The sequence below is a fragment of the Alosa alosa genome, chromosome 15 (assembly GCF_017589495.1).
Source record: "Alosa alosa isolate M-15738 ecotype Scorff River chromosome 15, AALO_Geno_1.1, whole genome shotgun sequence".
In the NCBI taxonomy this organism is placed as follows: domain Eukaryota; kingdom Metazoa; phylum Chordata; class Actinopteri; order Clupeiformes; family Clupeidae; genus Alosa; species Alosa alosa.
This window is the reverse complement of record NC_063203.1, coordinates 20,314,902-20,340,580: the sequence shown is the minus strand read 5'-3', so window position 1 is coordinate 20,340,580 and position 25,679 is coordinate 20,314,902. Positions and strand designations below refer to the sequence as shown.

At 41.3% G+C, this 25,679-nt stretch overlaps 2 protein-coding genes across 3 annotated transcripts; both read right to left on the bottom strand.

Annotated features, from left to right (window-relative positions):
• Positions 1-59: 59 nt before the first annotated feature.
• Positions 60-15,792, bottom strand: inpp5ka (inositol polyphosphate-5-phosphatase Ka). Of its 2 annotated transcripts, XM_048264623.1 has the most exons (14): positions 15,491-15,792; positions 15,083-15,165; positions 12,826-12,930; positions 12,496-12,604; positions 11,982-12,098; positions 7,218-7,393; positions 6,826-6,937; positions 6,574-6,683; positions 6,324-6,350; positions 4,801-5,050; positions 4,499-4,636; positions 3,768-3,851; positions 3,565-3,669; positions 60-1,318 (listed from the first exon to the last, which is right to left on the bottom strand). In XM_048264623.1, the coding sequence occupies exons 2-14, from the start codon at positions 15,154-15,156 to the stop codon at positions 1,238-1,240; spliced, it is 1,488 nt and encodes a 495-aa protein (XP_048120580.1). In that variant the 5' UTR covers positions 15,157-15,165; positions 15,491-15,792; the 3' UTR covers positions 60-1,237. The 2 variants fall into 2 exon arrangements, with proteins under 2 accessions (XP_048120580.1, XP_048120581.1); XM_048264624.1 differs by lacking the exon at positions 6,324-6,350.
• A 252-nt stretch (positions 15,793-16,044) lies between these two features.
• Positions 16,045-25,241, bottom strand: pitpnaa (phosphatidylinositol transfer protein, alpha a). The gene is made up of 12 exons (XM_048265359.1): positions 25,106-25,241; positions 23,936-23,966; positions 22,303-22,448; positions 20,776-20,867; positions 20,653-20,660; positions 20,196-20,270; positions 19,806-19,889; positions 18,884-18,961; positions 18,293-18,403; positions 17,934-18,056; positions 17,106-17,169; positions 16,045-16,793 (listed from the first exon to the last, which is right to left on the bottom strand). Exons 1-11 carry the CDS (start codon positions 25,129-25,131, stop codon positions 17,122-17,124), a joined length of 822 nt encoding a protein of 273 aa, XP_048121316.1. The 5' UTR covers positions 25,132-25,241; the 3' UTR covers positions 16,045-16,793; positions 17,106-17,121.
• Positions 25,242-25,679: the final 438 nt, after the last annotated feature.

The following is a 25,679-nucleotide window of genomic DNA, read 5'->3' as shown; positions in this document are numbered from 1 at the left end:
ACTCATACATGTCAACCAATATGCCATTCTTTCTTACAAGAAATAAACAAACAAATAAATTATTTTAAATAATTTATTTTTGAACAGAATTAAGGACAATTGTTGCTGTGAATATGCAGATAATAAAGCAAAACATGTAACATTTTTATTAAGGTCTGTGTAACTTAGCCTACATGACAGAAATAAGAGCTTTAATCTTTTGTTTTGAACATTACTGAAATTATGGCAATGATATGAATAATAGAGCCCTAACATCATGTCCCACATTTGTGTATCTTTGAGAAACCGGATTCATTTACAAGCACCAGGCACATAAATTTGTTTTTTAAAGTGTACTAAGTAGGATTTATTGCCAAAGCATTACGTTTCAATCAGATGTCTGTTGTATTGTACATCAAATGCATTTTTAATAGATTTATTTTTCAGCAGCATGAATGGGACCTGAATGACACAGCTGAGGCACAGAAAATGTTTTGTTCTTTTTAAAACCATATATATATATATATATAATACTTGCCTTCAGAATTAAAGCACTGTTTTTGACAACAACACTACTTACTGCACCTTTTGAGCTCATTAATTTTACAGTTGATGTGTTCCAGACACTTGGTTAACTCAGACCGTTAGCAAATAAATATACATGTGTATCATTCATAAATATTTTCGAAAACAACCATCCTTTGCAATAAGCAATATGACTAAAATATATCTGTATATATACATCCATATATCTTTCCTATAGCACAGGTAAACTGATAACATCTGTAAAATTGACCTGCTGAAACAAGACCAAATTAAACACTGAAATTGAATGACAAAAGGACTACAAAAGTGCGCTTAACAGTTTAAGAAAGATACATTATCTGAGCATATAAAATATCAGTTCTACAGTACTTTCATTATATTAAATTAAAAACTGACAATCTCAAAAATGGCTGTTTAACTTCCTCACTGGAGTACAGTCACTACAGGCAACTATAGAACCCTATGCATATTTTTCCATCAAACTTTTTTAAGAGCCAAGAATGTTAAGGCAAACTGTATGTGCCGTCTCAAATTATTTCTTGTAACTGTAACCGAATGCATCACATTAGCATGATTGATTAAAGGCTAATAAACTGATTTTCTTTAAAATGCACTTGTGTCCAATAATTCCTGGGTTTCCAAGGTCCAGTGCTGGTTTTGCTCAGCCTATGGACACACCACAGTGATGACGTGGATTCTGTGTTCGTCTTGTTCAACTTAATACTGCTTGGTCCAATCCATTGACATTCTCAGGCACCAAACCTTCTTCTATAGCAACTCTAGACTCCTGCACCTGTAATGAAGATATTGGTCATATTCTCTCAAGCGACATATATATAACCCTGTTTCCAAAAAGGTTGGGATGCTGTGTAAAATGTAAAGAAAAACAAAACACTATAATTTGCAAAATATGTAAACTATATTTAATTAAGAATGGTGTAAAGACAACATACACATTGATGATACGGTTGATTTTTTAAAATTTATTGTTGTTTGGAAAATATATGTTAATTTTGAATTTGATGCCAGCAACTTACTTAATCCTCTTCATGCATTTCTGCACATAAGGCTAACAACACTTTATGCAGTTCAGTAGCAGGGGGTCAAGATTCTCTGAAGAAGACGCATGGGCGTCGAAACGTTAGTCGTTTTGCACTAAAAAAATTCACTAAAAGCTTTGTGTGCTCCGGTCCTGCTCCTTGGTCCTAGATAGACCTTGGGTCTCCTCATTGACTTCATGCCGTTCTTCAGCTACAGTGCATCTTCTGAAGCCTTCCGCAGCTTACGTACCATTGTTAACAGTCTGGCACCAGGTTTCTCTTGGGCATACTCACCTGCGTTTTCACTCTAGAGTACAGCCGAGGGTGGTATTGGTATTTGTACCATTTTCTTGTCAGATCCATTTCCATCGTCTCTTTTTAATTTCTACAGTGATGGGTTGTATAGATGTCGTGCAATCGAGTAGATCATTGGAGATGGTGTCCGACCATATGTTGAGAATTCTGTGGAGACAACGGTTTTGGAAGACTTCTAGTTTGTCACTGATTCTGAAGTCTACTCCATATACCGGTAGTAGGATAGAAAAAAGGACACTGTTCTTAAATATAGGATTCTAAATATAGGTGTTATGTATGGGGAAACAAATGTCTGGTTGGCCTGGGCGATTCTTTCCAGTATCTCTGTCTTTTGGTCCATCTGATGACATTTTGGAGCCCTGATACATACATTTGCACACCTCCTTGATCTCTTCCCCATTGAGAGTGATTAATCCTATGTGCTGTCCTGACGTTTATTCTCAGATGTTTTGTCTTCTTTGCACTGATTTTCAAGCTAAGTCGAGCAGCTCTTCTTGCCAAATCATCCATCTTGACAGACAAGATCTTCTAGAACATGACCATGTGAGTCCTCTCCTTCCTTGGCCTACCACAGTCTTTCATGATATAACCAATGACAAGTAGGAACAAACATGATGATGCATCCTTTTTTGACCCCTGTGTTGATCTGGAAATGACTATTGACTTGATTTTCACAGATGACTTGGGCTGAGAAGTCTGTGTACAGCATTTTGATGATGTTGACAAATCCACTCTGCAACTTTGCTACAGGATCTGCCTGAGCATGCAGAATGAGATGCGATCACTACATGATCGTCCTTTCCGGAATACTTCTTCAGTAACAGTGCAGATTCTGTTGAGAATAAGACGACTTAACACTTTGCTAGTGAGTGAGAGCAGTGTGATCTTCTTAAATTATAACAATCCCCCTGGTCTTCTTTCCCCCAGGTCTTTCTCTGGTTTCCTCTTCATCTTGATAACACCTCTTCATAAAAATTTTGATTGCTCTAACCACAGAACAGTTTTCCTCTTCGTCTTGATAAGACCTCTTTGTCTTGATAAGACTTTTCCTCTTCGTCCAGATAGGACAGCAACATTTCTGGATCATGTCTAAATAAGGTTTCTTCTTTACATGGCAGATTTTAAACCAGCATTTGTGGAAGGAGCGACAAACTGTGTTCAAAGGCAATGATCAACAAAGGTTTTTCTGAGCCCATGCAATGATTTTCATAACAGAATCATGTTTGTTTTTAATGTAGGGCCATCTGAGGCTCCAAATATCACGGCTATCCAATATTGTACAGACTACTCTTTAGCATTACACAACTTCTCAAGCCTTTTGTTGCCCTGTCCCAATGTTTTTGAGATGCAATTGCTGGCATCAAAATAACCAAAAAATTCATAACATAGTATAATTAGTCAGTTTCATAATATGTTGTCTATCCTCCTTTTGCAACTAAATATGGGTTTAAGTGATTTGCAGAAAATAACCCCCCCCCCCCCCCTTCATTTTTCACATAATCACTTTTCATTTACACAGTGTCTCAGCTTTTTTGGAAACAGGGTTATACTGTACATTACTCATGTACATTACTCACACATTTGCATCTAAGCGCAACTTGACTTGCATCCACTAAGCATTCCCAAACATTCTATATTGTATAGAATAACAATGTATATAAAGACAATGTATAAGTGGACTGACCTTAAATGGTTTGCTGATCCCCACAATGCACTGCAAGTTGCTACTGAAGTAGCAGAGAATACATTCACCGCCAAGGACAGGAATTTCATCTTTGCTCACATACACCTGTTATCATTACATGCACAGACCACATTCGGTTTTAGACAACTTACAAAAAACACAACATAATCATGTTAAAGTTCCACTTCATAATTTCACAATACCTGTACAAGTTCATCATTAAGAGAGACCTGGTCATCCTTCACCCATGTGTAGGTAATGTAGTCCATTGTGCTCTTGAAACCAACCTAATAAGGTATATAAACACAGACTGTAATTATTCTTAAAATACAATTTATTATTTGCATTAAAACACTGTCCTGCAGTTTATGCACAATATGCCTAATACAGAGCAAATTACTGTAAACATGCATAGTAACTCACTATGAACTGAAAATGTTTAAAATCAACAACTTGCAACTTCTATTGTGCAACACAGTTTATTCAACTTACTAGAGGAACAAAGGCATAAACTGTGCAGGTCCTCCATAGCACATCACAAAAATCCATGTGCTAAAACATTGCCTTGGCTCCCTTTACAGTAATTTCCTGTGTATTAGCCACATTGTGTATTAGCCGCATTGTGTATAAGCCGCAGGACAGTGTTTTATACAAGTTAAAAGAAACACAACCATATCAATATACCATATTAACTGCCCCCGTGTATTAACCTCATAGCTGAAGAAATTTTACAAAATCAATGTATAAGCTGTGGCTAATAGTTGGGAAATTACGGTATAGCATAATAATTTCACAACCAACTCAATTTGATGAGCAAGTAATACGCATATACTGTAAATGTCCAGTACTGGGCCAGTCTGGTTCAAGGAGGCATTCCATCTTTAACCCAGGCCAGACAGAGAGGTGTGTGAGGAGAGGTGGAGGTGTGGGAAACCTTATAAAGTCCAATCCAGTCCCAGGCACTTGAGGGGAATGGCTGGAGGATGGTGTAGGTCACCATGGCATCAAAATCCGCGCTCCAGTCTCCCTCCGCACTCACTTGGACCAGTGGGGTGTTGTACATCTTCTTCAACTGGGACAGAGTCAAAGGAGTTGAAAGAGAGATATTAATAGACACATGGTGGGCAAACCTCAGCATGCTTACAAATGTCTAAACTATTTATTTATTGCTGCTTAATGTGGAGGAAATCTGGAATCAATGAATCAATTTCAAGAATCAGAATATAAATGTCTCACCTCTAGATGGAAGGTACCAATGACAGGCTTGTGATCGCTGACACCATACTCCATATTTGACGTGTAGAGGTCCTGTTTCACCTTCAGGGAAAGCTCCTCGTCCTCTTCCCCTGCTACCGATGCCTGCTGCTGGGCCTTCTCGGAGCTTCCCGCCTCACTATCTTCCCCCTCGTCCTCGGTGGCGGGCGAAGCCTTGGCCTTCACCCTCCACAGGATCCGGTCAGTCCACGCTGGCTTTCTCTTCTTGCCACTAAGCAAGCACACAGGGACAAGAGGAGAGGACCCGTAAGAGGCTTCTCATGTCATAGTAGACAGCGAGCCGAGGCAGGAGCCAAGAGATACACAATGGGCAGACACGGACAGGCATATCAAATTAAATATATCTACACACACACACACACACACACACACACCCAGAGGCATAACAGCAGGTGGTGTATCACTAATTCTAATCCCTACCGACACACAATACACACACACACACACATACACAGGAGAGTAATTCTGGAAGTGAGAAGTGAGGCTTAGGTGTGTGTGTGGGAGAGATGGGTAAAAGAAGGATTAGTTGGGCAGCAAACAATACTCTTCACCTGTTTAGTACAAACTTATGGCACAAACTTTTAGAAACACTCGATGACATTTAATAGGATACATTAATATGAAGTGCAGGTTGGTTAAAACCCCAAAGGAATGGGAACAGCTACTCAGTAGGGACATGCACAAGCTTCTATGAAGCTTATTATCCCATAAAGGTGTAGGTTTTTGAACATTCTAACATAAGATTCCGTTCCGCAACAATTGAAGGTTCTAAAATTCTAAGTTGAATTCAGAGCCTTATAGATATGGCTCTGGTTGAATTCAATGAACCCAGATATTCTTTAGAACGTTCATTTCCCAACATTCCCGTCATACCGGTATGACGGTACTCCTTTAAGGATTAATTTGGATGGAGTGACAGCTAAGCTATTGGCAGTGAGCACTGTTTTAAATGGTGCTTCAAAGTCCAAATACTAGGATGTGATTTACTAAAGCCCAAGGCATGTGCAAAAAAAAATTCCTTTATCTATACCAAGCCTTATGATTGGTCACACAGTCATTTGAGCCAATCTTAGGTTTGATGTTGAAATGTCTCTTGCTGAAACTTTTTGCACCAACTGTGGGATTTGGTAAATCCAGCTCTACGGTGAGTGATTTAGCTGGTCTAAATAGCAGTCTTTTGCAGATTGCAATGTTTCACACACCATACCATTTGAGTGATTATCAAATATTTTTCAAAGAAAAACACTCCATGGCTATAAATGTCTATCAAACCAAAAATGTCTGATAATCTGCAAAGGCACATGCAGCAAAATAAAATAGCATCTGCAGCAGACAGGCAAAAATCAGAACCTCAAACATTACAATCCGCTAGACAGCTTGACCAAACAGTATCTCTCCCCCAGAGCTTCTAGGGGCTTGATTGAAGAGGGGGTGTAGGGGAGAGGGAGATGCACATGAAAGGGACAGATGGTTTGAACTCTTACTTAAAACCCAACAATGTTCTCTGTAGTCTGCAAAACGTCAAGCAGAGGACAGGTAATGCTTACTATGGGACACACGGCTGTAAGAGGGAACACCAGAATCAGACTATAAGACAATGACATGCATTGTATACGTAACGGAACAGCTTGTTCTTTCCCCCTTACAGCCCACAGGGACAAACAACTTACTGTGCTTCAGTGTGTGTGTGTGAGTGTGAGTGTGTGTGTTGGCACGGGTGAACTTGATAACTACCTGGAGTCATAGTTATCAGAGTGCAGGTCAAATTTATAAGTTGGCTGAAAGTCGAGTGGTCCCTCTTCGAACTCCTGAAGGCTAGCTGCTTGCTGTTTCATCATCGTAAGCTGATGAAATCGCAAACAGGCACATGCACAAGTTGAACAACATCAACACAAACAGCAATGAACACAGTCCAAAACCGGCAGGGAAAGGGATTTGTTTTTTTTTGTTTTGTTGTGTTTTGTTTTAAATTCAAATGCAGCAAACCTGGTCCTTGGACCATAGTAGGTTGAAGCGCTGGCTGGTGATGCAGGAGCGTAGAAAATGCATTCCATGGTCGGCGATTCGGAAATTCAAATCCCCGAACCAAAAGACCACTCTGAAAAGAGGAAAGACGGTTATGTAACAGAATGTGATTAAACGCCTACACACTGTTAAATGAGGCCGCCACTGCAAGTCAGGGATGCGTACAGCTCACACACATTCAGGCATCGCTGATGTTATAGCTAAAACATGGCCAGGTCTCTTGTACGCAAACATCTGAGAGGAACTGGAATAGCTGGTTCTTAGGTTTTGGTGTAAGCAGCACAGCTCCTGCAGATTGACAGATCCCCTACAGGGATAGCTGCAAATACTTTGGCTTGTATGTGTATACTGACTTGTGGTCGAGGATATTCGGAGTGTCCTTTGAGTTAAAGGTCTGATTATCCAGGATGTACTCAAACTCGTCCACCCGCTGCGAGGCGTAGTTCATGTGGGCGGCCAAGTGGCAGTTCAGGAAGCACAGCATGTGGCCGTAGAACGACAGACGCATGGAGACACCTCCCTTGTTCCCCTGAGGCAAACATGTGAGCATGAGAAAAACAAAACAAGACATTACATTACATTACATTACATTACATTACATTTGGCTGACGCTTTTTAACCAAAGCGACTAACAACATGGTAAACAGTAAGTTTTTAGAACAATTCTCACAATTTTAGGACAGTTTAAAAAAACATTAGAGTACAGTAAGAATAAGTCGTCGGTGAGTGCTGTTTTTTAACAGTTACTTGTCAGTTTAAAACGGCTGGTGAGTGCTAGGATCAGTAAGACTTGTTGTAAGTGTTGCTATGAGAGTAGATGTTCTCTAAAGAGCTGGGTCTTCAGGAGTTTTTGAAAGTGGAAAAGGATGTCCCTGCCCTTGTAGGAACTGGCAGTGTGTTCCACCAACGAGGAACAACAGATGAGAAAAGTTTGGATTGGCTTGAGCGCACGGGTGGTAGAGCTAGGCGTTAAATCAGAGGAGCCTTGAGCGGTCTGGAGGTAGCGTATGTCTGTATGAGGGCATTCAAGTAGGTGGGAGCAGAACCGAGACTACTTTGTAGGCAAGCGTTAGAGACTTGAATTTGATGCGGGCCGCCATAGGTAGCCAGTGTAGCTGGATGAGCAGCGGGGGTAACATGTGCCCTTTTGGGTTGGTTGTAGACCAGGCGCCGCCCAGCGTTCTGGATCATCTGAAGTGGTTTCACTCGCGCAGGCTGGGAGACCTGTCAGGAGGGCATTGCAGTAGTCGAAGTCGTGAGATGACTATTGCCTGAACCAGAAGTTGGGTAGCATCTTGAGTCAAGTAAGTCCTGATTTTCCGTGATGTTGTAGAGTGCAAAACGGCATGCCCGGGCGACTGAGGCAACATGATCCGAGAAAGTTTAGTTGGTTATCAAGAACAACTCCTAGATTTCTTGCAGTCCTGGTCGGTGAAACAGACAGGGAGTCAAATTTGATGTTGATGTCGCGGGTGTATGGTAGGTTTAGCTGGGATGACCAGCAGTTCAGTCTTTTTGAGAGGTTCAGCTGGAGGTGGTGTGCCTTCATCCATGTAGCTATGTCTGAAAGGCAATCCGAGATCCGTGCTGAAACCAGGGGTCGTCAGGTGGAAAGGACAGATAGAGCTGTGTGTCGCCTGCATAGCAGTGGTATGAGAAGCCGTCTTAACGGATAATCTGTCCCAAGGAGGTGGTGTAGATAGCAAAGAGGAGGGGCCCAGCACTGAGCCCTGGGGGACCCCTGTGGTTAGATGGTGAGGTGCGGATAGCTGACCAAGCCATGATACGTTAAACGAGCGTCCTGTGAGGTAGGATTCAAACCAGGAGAGAGCAGAACCGGAGATTCCCATGTCAGCGAGTATAGAGAGAAGGATACGGTGATTAACCATGTCAAAGGCAGCTGATAAGTCAAGCAGAATGAGTACTGATGACCGAAGCGGTCGCCCTGGCTTCTTTTAAGGCTTCTGTTACAGACAGCAGAGCCGTTTGCAGAAGTGGCCGCTTTTGAACCCAGACTGATTTGGATCCAGAAGGTTGTTCTGTGAAAGGAAGTCAGAGACCTGTTTGGAGACTGCTCGTTCAATGCCTTTGGATAGGAAAGGCAGTAGTGAGACAGGGCGGTAGTTCTCGACTTGAGCAGGGTTGAGAGAAGCTTTCTTAAGTAACGGTGTTACCCGGCCATTTTGAACGCTGTTGGAAATGTGCCGGAGGTTAGCGAGGCATTGATCACATGTGTGATAGCTGGAGCGATGGTCGGGCTGATGGACTGAAGTAGGCTCAGAGGTATAGGGTCCAGCGAGCATGTGGTAGGGACGGCTGCATGTCAGGAGTCTGGACACTTCACTCTCGGAGAGAGGTGAATGCTGAAAAAGATGTTCCAGTAGTCCCTAGAGGTTGTAGGAGTGCGGTATCTGAGTCAGATCGTTGAGTGGGCATGTAGAGAATTGACTGCTGATTGCCGCCACTTTGTTTGTAAAAAAATGAGGCGGGGTATCTGCAGTAAGGCTGGATGGAGGAGGAGGCAGCTGAGGGTTGAGTAGCAATTTGAAGGTTGAGAAAAGTTTTCGAAAGTGTCTGTAAGCTGTTGATTTTGTCATGGTAGAAAGCAGTCTTAGCAGCAGTGATGCTGGCTGAGAAGGAGGTCAGGAGTGTCTGGTAATTTTTGAGGTCATCAGTTTATTTGGATTTGTGCCATTTCCTCTCCGCGGCTCTGAGTTTGGTGCTGCCAAGCGATCGGAGGGTATCATTTAGCCATGGATGAGAGTGTTTGGATCGAGCTGGCCTTGTGGTAAGAGGGCACAGCTTCGCCTAGACACGAGGTCAGTGTGGAGCAGAGCGAGTCAGTGGCTTCATTAACCTCCAGAGAGGAGAAGGTGTTGAGTGGAGGTAGACCGGAGGCAACCACAGAGGAGAAGTGCGTTGGAGACAGGTTCCGGATGTTGCGGGAGCGTGACCATCGGCTGAGGAGCCGGAGGCTGTTCTGACAGGCTGACGTTGAACTGGATGAAGAAGTGGTCAGAAAGATGGAGAGGCGTCACCATGAGGGTGTCTGTGCTGCAGTTCCGAGTGAAGATCAAGTCAAGCTCTTTGCCAGCAACAACAACAACAAATAATCTTAAGTAATAATTAGTGCTGTCAAATGATTACATTTTTTTATCGCGATTAATCGCTGAATTCCTATAGTTAATCACGATTAATCACATATTTTATCACATGATTTAAATTCTATTATTTTGCATACTTTCCAGGAGTCCATATTGACAATATAAAGCAATTATTGTGTATCTTGATTGGGATTCAAATGAAAGCAAAGCAAGTTAACCTACTTTATTAACTTAACTTTAGACGTAGGTCTATTTGATTATTTCAAATCAAATTTCAAAAGATGTGCTGCAGCCCTTGAGGCCTATTCTTCAGAAATATAGCTGATATAAACTGAAATAAATATATTCATTATCTTTGAGTTCAGTTGAAAATAATGGAATCTAATGTAAATGAATGTCGAAAGCAGAGTGCATTACACTCATGTCGGCATTGGTGTCCACAGCAATTTAAAACACCATTCAGTCGACCGTGGGAGTTCAGAACTGCGTTGGTGTTTATTATCTCCACGACTACAGGAGGAGGACTAGGAGGAAGTAAAGTTCTTAAAATATTTGCTACTAGGAAGTGTCGCAGTTTGAGGACAAGAAACGGTGCATCAAAGCCACAGATAACAGAACAAGTGACGGGGAAAAAATCTTTGGTGGCACATTATTAATGAGTCAGCCTACTACTCTTTGGCCGGCTCGTAAGCCCAACCAAGTGTGTGCAGCATGCCTTTACGTAGCCTAGCCTACTAACAGGGCATCATCATAAAGATACATTTAATCTGCATCAAGCCCCATTTTAGTGGAAAGTTAACATTATATCATTGATTCCAATGGGAAAGACAGCTAGTAATCACACGTTGACGTTACATCTAGTTATTAATTCACAGAACATTCAAAGCTACACTTACCATAATATCCCATGTAAAACGGTTAGCTTGCTAGCTATAGTTAACTGTGGAATAACATAGCCAATTATCTCCTAGTTGTAGGAAATAGGCTATTCATATTACAAGTGATAGAATGAATGTGTGACTTATGTTTAGTTGATGTTATGACATGTAAAGTTAAGCTTGCCGAACTTAGTTATAGTCAGCCATGGGCAGTTTGACTGTGCCTACATTCATGACACTCCTGTTAGTAAACTGCAAGAGCAACACATAGGAACATAATGGTCATATTAATCCCATAAACACACAGATAACTCTTACACCAACCTAATTTTGTGCCTTTTATTCACGTTTGTTTCAAGATTTAGTAAGTATATAAGCCCTTTTCGCTCCCCACTTCGATGCAGCATAGGTTTCCATTATATCCAAACAGTCATCTATGATCTTTCCCCTAAAAGGGGGCGTGTATGTGCAGCACATTCAACGTTCCATTCCATTCGTCAGTGCGTATTGTTTAGTTTCCGGTCTAGCTGGATCCAGTGTGGTGTTGTAGTTGTTCTAACGTTACTAGTTGTTTCAACAGCATGTGAAAAAACTACAAAGTTTGTTAGACCAAAAAGAACGTTAATCTCGCGATAAAAAAATTGACGCCGTTAAAATAGGTTTGCGTTAACGCCGTTAATAACGCGTTTAACGGACAGCACTAGTAATAATGTATATAATTAGATAAATAATAACATATATTATTACATAAATAATAATGTAATTATTATTTATACTATGCAGAGGTGGAAAAGTCCAGCTTCATAAAGTAAAGGTCCAACCATGTATTGGATCTACCTGTGCACTTTAGGTGATCTCACAAGTTAGCTGCTCTACCTGGCAGAAGTTGTGCTAATTAGAATCAGCTGCTTTAAGTGAATGGTTGGCACAGATATGTGGTAGGACTTTTACTTTCTGAAGCTGGAACCTTTCCACCTCTGATACTATGTATAATATAATGTATATAATTGTTTCCGTATAGTATTAATATTTATACGGAAATGCGCAAACTGTAAGTGCAGCTACCGATGGACTGTGTTTGTGGTTTTCAAACACAATCAAATGCAATATGGACAGTGATGAAATCTGGCCTTACCCAGTAGCCAAACATGCCCGTGCGGGTGTAGGAGACCTGGATGTTTCGGATGAAAGGGACGTGTTCCAGGCGGGTGAAGAAGAGCAAGAGGAGCCCTTGCATTCTAATGGAGGACACCTGGAACAGACAGGGTAGAACCTATCAGAACAATAAGGCCACAACAGCTCATTGTCCATGGTGTTTGGCAGAACCAATCCTCCATCAATACACACCTCGTATTACAGCACATTACGTAAAAGGCTCCATAGTTAGAGTGGACCACTTGGACAATCTTATGGCACGCAAATGTGTAATAGCTAAAAAATATTGAAGAACTCTGGCGTGTTCAGCTCCAGACACTTCAGTGATTGACTAAAACACCATTATCCATGATGCAGAATGCCTTACACAAGAGTGCACCACATTCTTGTGTTCCTACTCAACGAATACAATGCAAGTCTCAGTGTATTTTCACATTGTCGGCAACAGCAAATAACAGCCCTCAGCTGAACAATGCACAGGAGAGGATCGGTACCTTTACGTAGCCTCGTGGAGCCAGCGTGTTCATGAAGAGATGGCTCCAGGAGTCATCAAAGGCCAAGTCGGTTACAAACTTCAGAGGGGCAGCTCTCACTTCCTGGAGTCTGAAAACAAAGAGAATGGTTTCTTCCTTTCAGGTGAAGATAATCTTTTCAAGTTCAGATGACTTGATCTGACTGCCAGGGAAAATGTTTTTGTTGAAGTAACCTCACCTAAATCTTTCAGACATTTATAGTCTAAAGATGATGTTATATAATGCTGATAAAAGGGTCTTTGTCCAAATTAATTGTACATCTCGCCACTGAGTCATTGTTCTGAGACCCACCCTATCACATAAAGATCTGGAGTCTTTGGGGAATGTAGCTTGAGCAGGGAGCTGACGTCATCTGGAGGTTCTGCTGTCGCCACATTCCATGTGACCATATGCAACCTGAAGAATGGAAGGACACACACACACACAAACACACATTGCAAAGATCAAAAACGACTCACAACTGTCACACTGATTGTTAACCCAAGAAAATATGGGCTACATTGACAATCTCCCCCAGTTTCTGATGAAATGCTTAGCTGAATACTTATCCAAAGTATGTCTAAGCCAGGCTAAGGCTTTCTTTGTCCTCAAATAGCTCTCTAGTGTAACAAAAAGCTCCATTTAGAGTAATGAGGTCAGGGAATAAGTGTAACATAGATTACGATCTGAAACAATTTAATCAATTTGGTCTGATCCGGTTTCAGAGAGCCAGATTATAATCTGTCCAAGGGGAGGGAAAAGAACTCTTCCAGAACGTGAGAAACAAATGGCACCCACTCACAAAAATGGAAATACTACTGTTATACACAGACATTGAGATGAGAGTGCTCACAGCAGTCATACTAAAGGCAATTACTTGAACACACATCCCTAAATTCTGCAGAGTGAACCAACCCTCAGTAAACACAGACACGCTTGTACAGAAAGACAGAGGAATCAAACAAGAGCACGAGAATCAACCTGAACTGGTCTTTCTTCGGTTTAGACGCCTTCTTTCCACAGAGGAGCAAAGCCCCCTCTAACTTCTTCCTCATCTCGGCTTGCAGCTTGCTGTTGGACTCCAGGTCGTCAACACAGGTCATGAGCTGGGCAACACGATTGCGCAGCTGCATTCGACCGTCTGTGGAGTGAGTGGTCGTGCTGGCCAAGCTGTCTGCACGCACTCGCATCTTGGCCTCGAAATAATGGGCAATGTCCTCCATGATGGGTTTTTTTTTTTTTTTAACTGGTGTATCAGTGAGAGAAAGGTTAACACACAGCCAGTCTTCAGTCTCCGCAACTCAGAGCAAGTTCCTCCTTCTGTGCACTGGACCCAACTTGAGTATGTTCACTTGTCGTCTAGGTGGACTAGCCTTGCTCAAGGTATAAGCGATTTTACCTCAGTAAACTGCTAGAAATATAATCCATTCCTCAGTCCATTCCTCAGTCATTAGAAGAAAAAAAAAAAAATCCAATCAATTCTGCTTCACACTTCAATGTGTCGAAAGTCGAAACTGTACATAAAGCCCCAGTTTGTTTTACTCACTGCTGCTGCTAATACACTTCCACAGTGATGATGTGAGGGAAATTTCCTGGCAAACGCACCAAGCTCAGTCTATCCAAATGCAAGGGGCTTTGAGGGTGGGCTGGATTTTTGGTAGATGGAAGTATGGAGTGAGGGCTTATGTGGGTAATCTGGCTCGGGGCAAGGGGGTGAGGGAGTTTGGAGCATGTGTAGCAATCCCAGTGTAGAGCAGTCTGGCAGCTCTAAACCTGTATACAACTCACATGACTACAGTCTAAGCGTCTCTAGCATGATAAAAACAAAATTGCATGCAAATACAACACAGAGGGAACGGTTAAAACTTAACCAAGTCTGGGTTTTGATTTTGAAAGAACAGCAAAATAGAGCAACACTGTCTGCAACAGGTGTTTATGACATATGCCACAGAAACAGTAAACAGAGAGGGCAGGCCTAGAAGACTCACAACTTTTGGTCCAATTCAGGTGTTATAGCGGTAATGTATAGGCTATATAGCCATAGATTGTAAGAAATTATTTTGCTAGAGGATTTTGTCTTTAAACTTCCCATTGAGAAGCACTGGTGTAGCAAACATTAGATGAGGTTTAATTTTCTCCATTAAACCTTCAGTCAGAGTGACTCAATGGTTCCCCCTGGGCAAAATTGAGTAATCTACTCAAAACGTCAAAAGGAATCCTTTTAGCCCTTTTGGAGTTGAGAAACCTTACCATGGTAAACTAATTTTATAAGGTGCTGTATGTTTTGTAATGCCTTCATCACAGCACAGGCAGCTGAGAATTTTGGGTTTTGCAATAAGACAAACTAAGCACAATTCTCTCCCAAATTGCCTATTCAAATCTAACAAAGCAGACACAGCAGTACATAACACATGGTAAACAAAATCCATCTATAGAGTAACGAAAACAGACTGTTTTCCAAATAAATAATAGATAGATACATAAATAAACCAATACATACATGCATACATATAGATGAACAAACAAACAGATACATATTCACACACAGAGTGGGAATAGATTCCGTTACCTGAATGTATGCATGTCGCTCCTACCGTCCAAGCTCATTGCTTCCAGACTGTCTGACAGGACCTCTTGCTCCATCCCTTTCACCTGCAACAACATGCATACAGTAGTTGCAGACACCCAGTGAATCAGTCATATTAAATTCCTGAATGGACTACTTGCTATACACCGAGTTTCAAGGTTAAACATGCAAGATTAATACACAAAATATATTAGGAAATTACACCTCCCTGCTCTGTATCTTAGTACGTTAGCTCATCCGTTAACTAACGTTAACGTTAGTTAGCTAGTATGCTGTTGATGCTGAGGCTGGCTTTTACTATCAGAAGTGACCACACACACAGCACACTTACACAAATTGCATCAACACCACCAAAAATAAATAAACATAGGAGATACATCACATCCATACCTAGCCAGATGAAATGAAATGGACTGTTGTTTGGTAGGGTAACTTGCCAAATAGGGTTTATCAAGAAACGCTAACTGGCTTATCACGACGCAAACTACTTATGACTAGCTTCCTAGTTAGCCATTTCTCTACATAGCTAAATACGACGTAATGTCAGCATCACTGTGAATTGAGTTAGGATATATGAAGACTGGTGTATAATAGGGCTTAGACCTCAACTACTACAACTATACAACTACAGCTACTATGTACCAGCTCCCACTTCCCTCTTCAACGTTTGTTTGGTTTTCACACTTCCTGTTCAAGGCTGTCCAGTCGCGCCCAGTGTGACACACAACCTCAAAATAAGGGATTAGAATGGTGGAATATAGGCCCTGGAACCTTTCATTTCTGAAAACAACACTGGTCACAGACTGTATCTTAATATCTCTTGCCTATAAATAGGCAAATTTTATGAAATTTAACCTATTACTGCGTGTTTAGACATACAGTACAACTGGGAAGTAACATTTATATACAATGTGCTTATAAAACATGGTAGGGGAGGCAATTCGTAAATATAAATGTTTTTTTAATTTCATGATATGTCATATAAACAGTACTACAGTGTATCTGAAGACATATGCAAATACAGTGTTTCTTTCCACCCCTGACCAAAACAAAACAGCAAAATCATGAACATAAAAAAAATGTACCCCAGATATAAATACAATTTAATACCCCAACTCTGGTTTCTCTCATTAGAGGACCGAGTATAAAGAGCCACACAGACACACATCAAACAACCCCTCAGATCCCATCCTTGGCTTACACTACCATCGACTGAAACTGAAACATCATCTCAAGCAATGTTGACCATAGGGAACATTAGGTAGCGTTTTAAAAATCCAAGAAAAATAAAGAACATGGCAAAAGATATTGTATGGTAATTTTGATTCTGAAGGGCCTACACAAGGAAAGATCAAAGGCTGACAACAACTGGATTTGGTCCATTCAATTGTATAAGACAAGTGCCACACAGCATTTTGACATTTGACACCACATATCAAAAAAAATAAAATAAAAAAAATAATAAAAACAGTCCCATGAATCAAACATTTGTAAAGAACAATATCCTTATGAATTAGTGTACAGGTTACAAGTGAACTATTCAAGTGGTAAGGCTGTAGACCTTGATGATCCACCATGACAATAATGGCTTTTTAGATTGGTCAACAGGGCAGATGGAGAAGTTGAGCTGGATCATAGACTTGCTCCGGAAGGATGGCAGTCAAAACAGAATGCTGGTGTTTAAGGCAATGATCTGAAAATAAATCAACAGGGAAATATAGATAACAGGGCATTAGAAAAATGAGCCAAGATTGCTTGAATAACCATGTTCCACACACGTATTGTCTATCCTTTTAAGTGAACCCAATTTGGCGGTAGGGGCAAAGAACATCTGGACCACAGATCAGTTGATTTTGGTCTGACTCAAATACTCCACTAACACATTGCTTTGTTTCTGAGGAACTTGGAGGTGCTGTTAAGCTGCCAAGGATAAAAGCAACTAGCAGGCTATTACGGCCATCCCCATGGCTGACAGTAATTAATGGTATGAGGGGTATACACTCACAATCACAGCTGTAGTCTCATTCCTCTGTGGCAGACATGCCCTTCACTGGGTCCTTCACCCTCATCTGTAAGGAGGAAGCAAACAACTTCACAAACCGCTACAACTTCACAGGCAGTATGGCAACTCTCAACACTGGCAAGCCAGTGTCAGTCTTACTTTTATACAGGGGCAATAAGACACAAATGTAATGGAAAAATCGCTATCTTGTATTTGTATAACTCACTTTAACAGTTATAGAGCACAGATACATGTTCTGACATTTTTAAATGAAATGGCTGGCTGTGAAAAACACATTAAAAGGAAGGTCACCTTATCCTAGTGAACAAGACTGCTCTTCAATAATTTGAGAATGAGAGCTCAACAGAGGTCTTTCTACAGACCATGAATTGCACAACACATACAGTTAAGTATGTGGTGATTGTGGACTGTGAATATGTTGGCTGTAAAGTTGAGTCTGATGTCAGGTCAATGTTCAGAAGGTGGACAGGGCATGACTTTTACAACTTTAGTTTATCAGCAGCAGTCACCATCTGACCAAATTAATTTGATCACAGACCTAGAGGTCTAATAAACCACAAGGATATGTTCATTGTCTTTGCACAGGGAGAGCTGGGTGCAATATCCCATTTGGATTTGGAATGAATTGGAATAGGCCTACATATGAGCATTAGCATGACACACATTAAATAAAATGTATGGAAAGATGAAAGGACAGAGACAGAGAGGAATGACTGAAGAAACAGAAATCAAGTAATCAGGGGCATGACTTAAAGAATATAATTCAAGAATATAATTCAAGAATATAATTTTGAAACAGTCATAACCTACATCATCAAGTTCTTTTTGTGTCTCCTCCTCCATTCTTCGGATGTCATCCATTGTTAGTTCAACCCACTTGTCAAGCCAACAGAAAAGCTGCCTATGGAAATTGGTAAACAAGCGCTTCTCTTGCTGCAAATGACAAATAATTCATTAGACAACTTTTAGGTCATCAAAAAGACCTTAACTAACTCACAGATTAGAACAAATTTAAACCATTCAAAACATTACTGATTACCATACAGACAGCATATGTCTAAGTTGCTATGGACAAAAGTGTCTCTGAAATACCTACGTAAACTATAGCTATATGTGGTATTCTTGAAAACCAGTGACATAGCACTGTTCCCATCTCAGAGACTCCATACCTTGTGAATGAAGTTCTCCACCTTGTTCTGCAGGCCAAACCACTTGAATTTGACTGTGACCAGTTTGTAGGCACACATATGTGGACAGTCCGTCTTGGATGGGAGCTCCTTCTGCAGAGCGCAAACAAAAGTATTCACATGGAAGCAATTGTCTCAGCAGTCACAGTAACCCCAAGTACAAAGACATGCTGCCATAAAACAGGAAAGACAGCCTTAGAGGCAGAATAAATAACATCTGTGTGTCTTTGCTCAACACCATTTTAACCTCATGTCAGCGCAGACTAGTCAAAAATGTGTATTTTACACCAATGACATGCGTTGCCAAATTATTTTAGCCATGCATCACTGTGCCACCATAAGGTTAGTTTAGAGTTTTTGAAGTTTCATAATTCTATAGAACATTGTTTCGGTTGTTCTATTGAGATTAAAGAAAGAGTGGCGTGCATTTCACACACATGTATGTACAAAAAAAGCTTTATAAAACAGGATCCAGGTGTTTTCCATATGTGAGGATGACTGGACATCAACTGTGAAAGCCTGCTGTTAAAGGTTGCACAGCAACATCTGTGAGGGAGGACTACATGACTTTACCTTCCAGTCTGGTCCAAGGGGTCCCCGGCCTGTCTTTGCAGACTTGTATGTGGCAGGATCTTCATCTGGTTTATAGTCCTGAAGGGAGACAGTTCAGGATGTCAGTGAATCAGTGAATGTCAAATGAAGTCAGTAGTGAGGCTGTTTAAAGAAGCTACAGTAGTACAGTAGGCAAGAGAATTAACTACAACCCATGGGGGACAACAACCCAATTTACTACAGTTACGATTAAACTAAATGATCTCTGACAAAACGTGCCTTTAAATCACATCTTGTCCCAGATTCTGTTCATGCTGTTAGGTCACTTCTGTCAGCCCACCAAGCCAAGCTATGGTTGTTTGCATCCGATGCACTGCAGGCGAAGGCAGCCTATCTAGTGGATGGGCGACAGCCAAACACAACCTGCTGTATCTGTATCTTTTGATCTTGTGTCAAAAGCAGAAATCAATGACCCCAATTGCAGCAGTTGATTAGCTACTGTTTTTGACAAGTGCATCTCAGTTAGCTAACGGCTCCCACACACAGCTGCGTGCATCGCGTTGCTGGAGACGCATCCCATTCACTTTAAATGGGCTCACGTGATCCGTTGCCGAACTGAATTGTGGGTCCGTCGCGTCAGCGTTTCTCCGCTGCTTTCGCGTTGAGGAGTTCAGCTGTTGCTGCACCGACAGACGGCACCGGCCAATCAAGCCAATCTACGGACGGCATCAACCAATCACATTACGGTTTTACTTCAAGTCATTTGCATAGCTACCGTCGGGAACACCCACTGGAATGCGTTGACGGAACGCAGCAGTGTGTGGGAGCCGTAATGGAAGAGTTTACCGATGTGGACATCCGTGGCAAAAAATTCATTCCTCATTTCTGCGACTCTAGGCATGTCTAAGTGTGCCAGCAGTGCCACGGCCACTGGAAAACTCACCTTGGCATCCACAGCATTTCGGTCTGCAATGTCAATGTGAACTACTTCAACCTTCTTCCATACGTCTGCATCTAATCCATGTACCTAATGAAAAGAATATATGAAATGACAGTGAATCAATCCTGACGATAACAATAAGGATCACGTCTGCTTTCCTCACACCAAATTCTGATTGGACGGGATGAATTATCAGGTAATTGGACGGGATGAATAATCAGGTACAATTCCTGAAATACACCTGTACCCTCATAAATAACCCTTGAGAACCATAACCCAGGAGGATGCAGTATATTAATAAGAGGGGATGTTGAGTTATAGAAAGTGAATTGCTTGTAAGTTTGCCATTAAGTGTGGTAACATAAACTCTCCTTCCTTTTGAGACACACTCACATTTTCCTGCTCACCGAGGTCAGGCTTGTGCCAAGTTTCAATCTGGATCAGAAAATTGTCCTTCATGTACTCACTCTGGGAAACAAAACAAAAAAAAATAGTTTCATGAATATAGTGAATAGTAATTATTTTTGACCACTATAATAAACACATAAAAACCTACACATACAAGACATGGAATGCTCTTATTATACTGAATCATATTGCCAATTAACCTATTTGGTTTTGGAATATTCCTTCTTGTGACGTGTTGCTGGCATCAAATTCAAAATGAGCTTATATATTTTTTTTTATAAAATAAATGTTATTTATGTTCTACTTTCAATTGGTTCACATGATAAAAACAGAATGTGGTGATCTGTTTATCTACATTTCACACAGCGTCCCAACTTTTTTGGAAATGGGGTTGTACTTGTAAGGCTTAAGAGGAAAAAAAAAAAAAAAAAAAAAAACTTACTGTGAGAACTGTCATGACGAGAACATGTGAGGAGTACAAAACAAAAATGCACATTAGACATTCAATTCTCCAAACACAATTAGTAAGACTTTTCCTGATGTGTCAGTAACGAAGAAAGGGTACCTGTGCGACAGTACGGGTAAGCATTCCAGGCCTCCTCATGGATGTTGAGGGCAGAGGAAGGTGCTAGCATCCGCACAAAACCTGGCACTTTACTGCATATAAAAGAAAGCAAGAGGCAACGTTTAAACTTTCTAATGAAGAGACAGCACTCAAGAAATCCTCCGTAGAAATGCGTGGGGTTAATTTGTAACTGGAATATGGCTGTTGTCTACACATATCCCGCCCCTTCCGCGGCCAAAAGTCGACATGTGAATACATCGTGCCAATCATGTGGTGTGTTGTGAATACATCGAGCCAATCATGTGGTGTGATTAGTGTTGTCACGATACCAAAATTATTGTTTCGATACTGAATCACCAAGTCAAGAATCTCGATACTTTTTTAAAATTTGATTTGATTTGGGGGCCCCCACCACCTTAACCTCATCAGAAATATTGAATATAGTGTGATCATTCACACCAGTGTCCTTCAGAGATCAGATAAGTGTCTTGCAATGCCCATTTATGGTATTTTGGTGCACACTACATGATTGACAGAAATGACGTGAGAGCTAGAGGGATATTTAGCAAGGAGTTCTCTGCACATGTAAACGTTTGGCATTAGGTTGCATAGCATATTTCTGAAATGTCATTAAACCCAACAGTAGGCCTAAATGAACTAAATCCCATAGCCTAGGTAGGTTAGCAACACAAACTTGAGAGATGCAATTGAGCAAATCAACTTAACATTAGCCTATTATTATTTGTTGCTTTGCGGGCACAGCATCACTTAAACTAGCAGCCATGTCTCAATGTTTATGGCATGACAGCTGCAGCTTGAAAGATGCGTGTGTGAGAGAGGAGAAAGGACACACAGACTAGTGGAGGCACTAGAATGCCTTGCGCACACGCATCTTACTGCAAAACGACCCTGTTATTCTTAGAAGTATCGATACTAATAAATTTAGTATTGTGACATTTTTAATTTCTGGGCGAAACTTTTGTGGTATCGGTACACCGTGCAACACTTGTTGTGATCTCGCTGCTGGAGCGAGGTTGGTGTTGTGAAGCCTTGTGCACGCGCAGTTCTGCCCGAAATAGATGCCCAATAAGTGCCCAAAGTGTGTTGCAATATAGCCGCCATATGGAGGGACTTACCTAAAAGAACTTTGGTTTAAATCAAGGAAAGAAATCAGAAATGTTAAAATATGCTGTGAATGCCCATTTTCATATATTAAACCTAGCCAACTCCTGATTTCTAGCAGAGTGCCTGAGGCCTTTAAGCCCTTAAAATGAAACTTATTGCATGTACAAGATTGAGAACCAACTTGTGATCTCACATAACAACTTGTGATCTCACATACCAACCCATATTACACTTGCTAAGAACAAAGAGGTTCTTAGCAAGTTCCTCCTATAGCAAAATAACCTAACTGGAGCTGAACTCTTGCTTTGCAATCATAAAAATAATCACTTGCCTTCTTGCAAATGACAAAAGAACCTTTGCGTGTTGTACACAGACCTGTATTTTCACAGTTGATCGGCTTACCTCTGCAGGTGGTAGATCTTGTGCGTGTACTGGCCCTTCTCCCCCTCCTTCTCGTACGGCTCGTTCTTCAGCACCTCCACCCCTTCTCCGCCGCCCGTTTCATTTTTGCTGGCCTCAGCTACTGAGTACAGCTGGCCCACCTGATACTGCACAAGGGGGGAGGGAGAAAAAGGAAATGCTGACCACCACCGGCAGCAACACCCTCAACAGAAACCACTTAACCTAAAGTACCATCTGTGCCCTTAGAAAAGAGGAAATGATGGTTTCGTGCAATACGCAAGATTGCAGAAGGCACATAATCTGTGAAAAGATGGTATGGCCCTGATACAATGACCTGACTGACTTCTGCCTCTTCAACAGCTACAACAACATAGAATGCATGAATATTACATGAGCACATTGAATGAGAAATGAGAAATTAACTGAGGCAATAAGCACAATGAGGACACATGAGACCCATCTAACATTTCCATGGGGTGACTGACCATGGCACAGCATGTGATGCCCCCTTTTCAACAACATTAACAGAAGCTCTATTGGCTCTCAGGGAGGGCTAGTTTTAAACAGAGGCGTCAGAAGTCAGCTGCCTTTAAACTGATCCCATTATTCAGTCAAGCTTGGACGGAGGAATTATAATTATCTTACGGCTTAGGCTGCCTGCGAACCAATCACCCCCCATCCAACAGCCATCGTCAGGAGCTGGAGAGGTAGAGGTAGTAGCAGCAGCACCAGCAGTCACAGTCACGGCCAGCCTGCCTGCGTCACACAGGTGGTGAGTCACCCAGCCAGTGGGCCCACGCCTGCTGCTGACTGAACTACGGTCTCACTCCACTGACATCAAGGCCACAATAGATTAAACTCCCAGAAGAGCCAACACTGGACTGTAAGGTGTCAATTGCTTGTCAATTACTCCGCCACTCCTTTTGAGGAGTTTGTTGATGGAAGACTGAGGGAACAATCACAAAGAACTGAGAGTCATTGCGCCCGTTGCAGTGGGTGGATTGGAATGTCACCTCACGTGTTGAACTTGTGCTTCCTATTATTGTTAAAAGGAAGACTGGTCTTTTTCAATGACAGACAGCCAATCTAGTGCCAATATAGTGACGTGAATCAGTGAGCACAATGCATGGCAAACTGAAGTCTTATGGCCTATTTAAGCTCTGTTGGGACTGGGAGTGAAGGGGGGTTGGCAGTTCTTGTCCAAAAAGTATTGCTATTGAGTCATTTTTCCCCGTTGCACCAGCACTGGATTTTAGGGTTCCCCCACCTGCCAAACCCCACTTTAACCACTGCTCAGAGTGTATCTCCTTTTCACTTCCAAAGTGGTGTATTCCTTTTATTATTCAGGCAATTCTAACAAGCAAGAAGGGAGTTCTTCTCACCAGGAATATCTGAGTCAGAAGGGTGGAAAAAAAATGTGAACAAACGGCTTTTGTGCCTGTGATTTCTCAGACAGGGTTTAAGGCTCAACTCTTTATTTACAGTAGATGAGAGAACTTGCTTCATGCTATGCTTGAATCAAGTGCTTAGATTGAGTTGAAAATGTTTAACCCAGGGACTTCCCATCTGCAGACAATCCCAGAACAAAAGGTCGGGTGAAAAAAAAAAAAAAACATGCGAAATCAGCACTTACCTCCTCAACCGATATCGGAAGGACGACGCGGCTGCAGAGAAAGAAGAGTGGAGCCTCATTACAATATGGCAAAATATTACCGCATTACAAAAAAAAACAAAAAAAAAAACATTCTTTGTCCAGTCTGCCTAGGGGTTTTGAAATGTTAGTTATTAGCTGGCACTTACACCATGCAGGGATTGCTACGGTAGATATTCATAACTGAAACGTGCTGTAGGCCTAAGCTACTTTCAATGATATTCCTTGATTGGCTTTATGATTAGGCTATTCTGTAGGCCACTTGCGTCTGTCAAATTACTAAAGGCAAATTAAATCAATCATCATCTCACTAGGTGTAAGATGCAAATGTCAATAATATAATCAAATAAAATCTAAATTACACCTAGAGTATTTGAGATAGGCGACTCAAAGAGTTAAACGTTGTGTGAAGTCCTCCACAGCCTTAGTAATTTGTCCTAACCCTTGGCTACCTTCATTTAATAGACTGGTAAGGTGCTGTGCGACCTAGTGCCATCAGAGTTAGAGATAGTAGGCTACGCAATGACAGGCTAAATAATAGTTAGTCATCGTAAATCCATTATGGAAGTAGAGTAGGCGAAGTAGGTTATTACAGAAATAAAGTAACTTCACCCTAAACTCAAACAAATCAGTCACTCTTCACGTGTTCCACTAAGATACATTTCTATTTTGAATCAGCTTCGTTCTGCATTTAAAGATTATTCTATTTTAACAGTGTTGTGGGCCTTGGCATAAAACAACGTTACTCTCCCATTCATTTAACATTCACTGCCCGATGATGTGGTGACAACTCAGACCAAGGTGTAACGTTACTTGGCAGCCTTTAACGTTAAAGGGATCATAATGTTACATTTCACTGGACGCCACTTCCATTTACAATTTCCTAGGCAACCTGACCAAGATACGGTACCTGTTGTATTTAGATCTGAGGATAATTTACATATATTTTAAAAGTAAATCTTTCACGAAACAGATCGTGGACAACAGCTGGCTGGCTGGCTAACTGCTGCCTAACGTAAGTTACTGACTGTAGCTAGCTAACGTTAGCTCGACCAAGTTCATGGTAACACCACCTTGTTCAGTTTACTCATAATTTACGAAGCAGTTGCTATGCTTCATTTATAAAACGTACAATTGAAAATAACAACTTACTACTCCTTAATCAGCGTTTTTTGCATGTCGCCGTTGTATGCCCCACTTTCACAAGTCCAGACAACGTTATGCTGCTCTCACTCGTCTAGTCGATGCATTTTGTTCCACAGTTTCCTTCTGCCTTAAATTTACTTCCTGAAAGATATTGAAGGGGGCGAGGCGTAGTCAAGGCAACTACACCCACTACAATGTAAAACACATCAACTAGCCGAGGCTGGTGATCATCTCCAATACATTCTTTTATTTTGCGTAATATTTGGGTGTTTCGGAGTGACTTTTGTCTTTCTTGAGTAGTGTATTTCAAAATATTTAAAAGAAACTTGTTGCGATAACTGTCGAATTGCACCCACCCAGTCAAACCAGTATGCCTACTGTGTTTTTGAACAGAGCACACTTGTTAAACAAGAACTTCAACTGGCCTTAATGCCTTAATGCCTATATATATATATACACGACACGAACCTGTCATTGACAGTGCAGGGTTCGTCTAGTCGCACCTTACACAATTCCTAAAAAAAAAGCCTTTTAGCAACTTGTTTTAAAGGATTCCGGAGGGCCTGATGTCTAGGCTACT

Coding starts and splice junctions, on each gene's coding strand:
- inpp5ka (XM_048264623.1), bottom strand. CDS start 15,156: ATGGAGCAAGAGGTCCTGTCAGACAGTCTGGAAGCAATGAGCTTGGAC. Junction 5,051..6,323: donor AGAACATTGTTGGGTTTTAA/GTAAGAGTTCAA, acceptor GTGCTTGCTTAG/TGGCAAGAAGAGAAAGCCAG. Junction 4,637..4,800: donor TTGGTACCTTCCATCTAGAG/GTGAGACATTTA, acceptor ACTCTGTCCCAG/TTGAAGAAGATGTACAACAC.
- pitpnaa (XM_048265359.1), bottom strand. CDS start 25,131: ATGCAAAAAACGCTGATTAAGGAGTA. Junction 20,868..22,302: donor AAGATCTACCACCTGCAGAG/GTAAGCCGATCA, acceptor TTTTATATGCAG/TAAAGTGCCAGGTTTTGTGC. Junction 18,057..18,292: donor TGGAGAACTTCATTCACAAG/GTATGGAGTCTC, acceptor TGTCATTTGCAG/CAAGAGAAGCGCTTGTTTAC.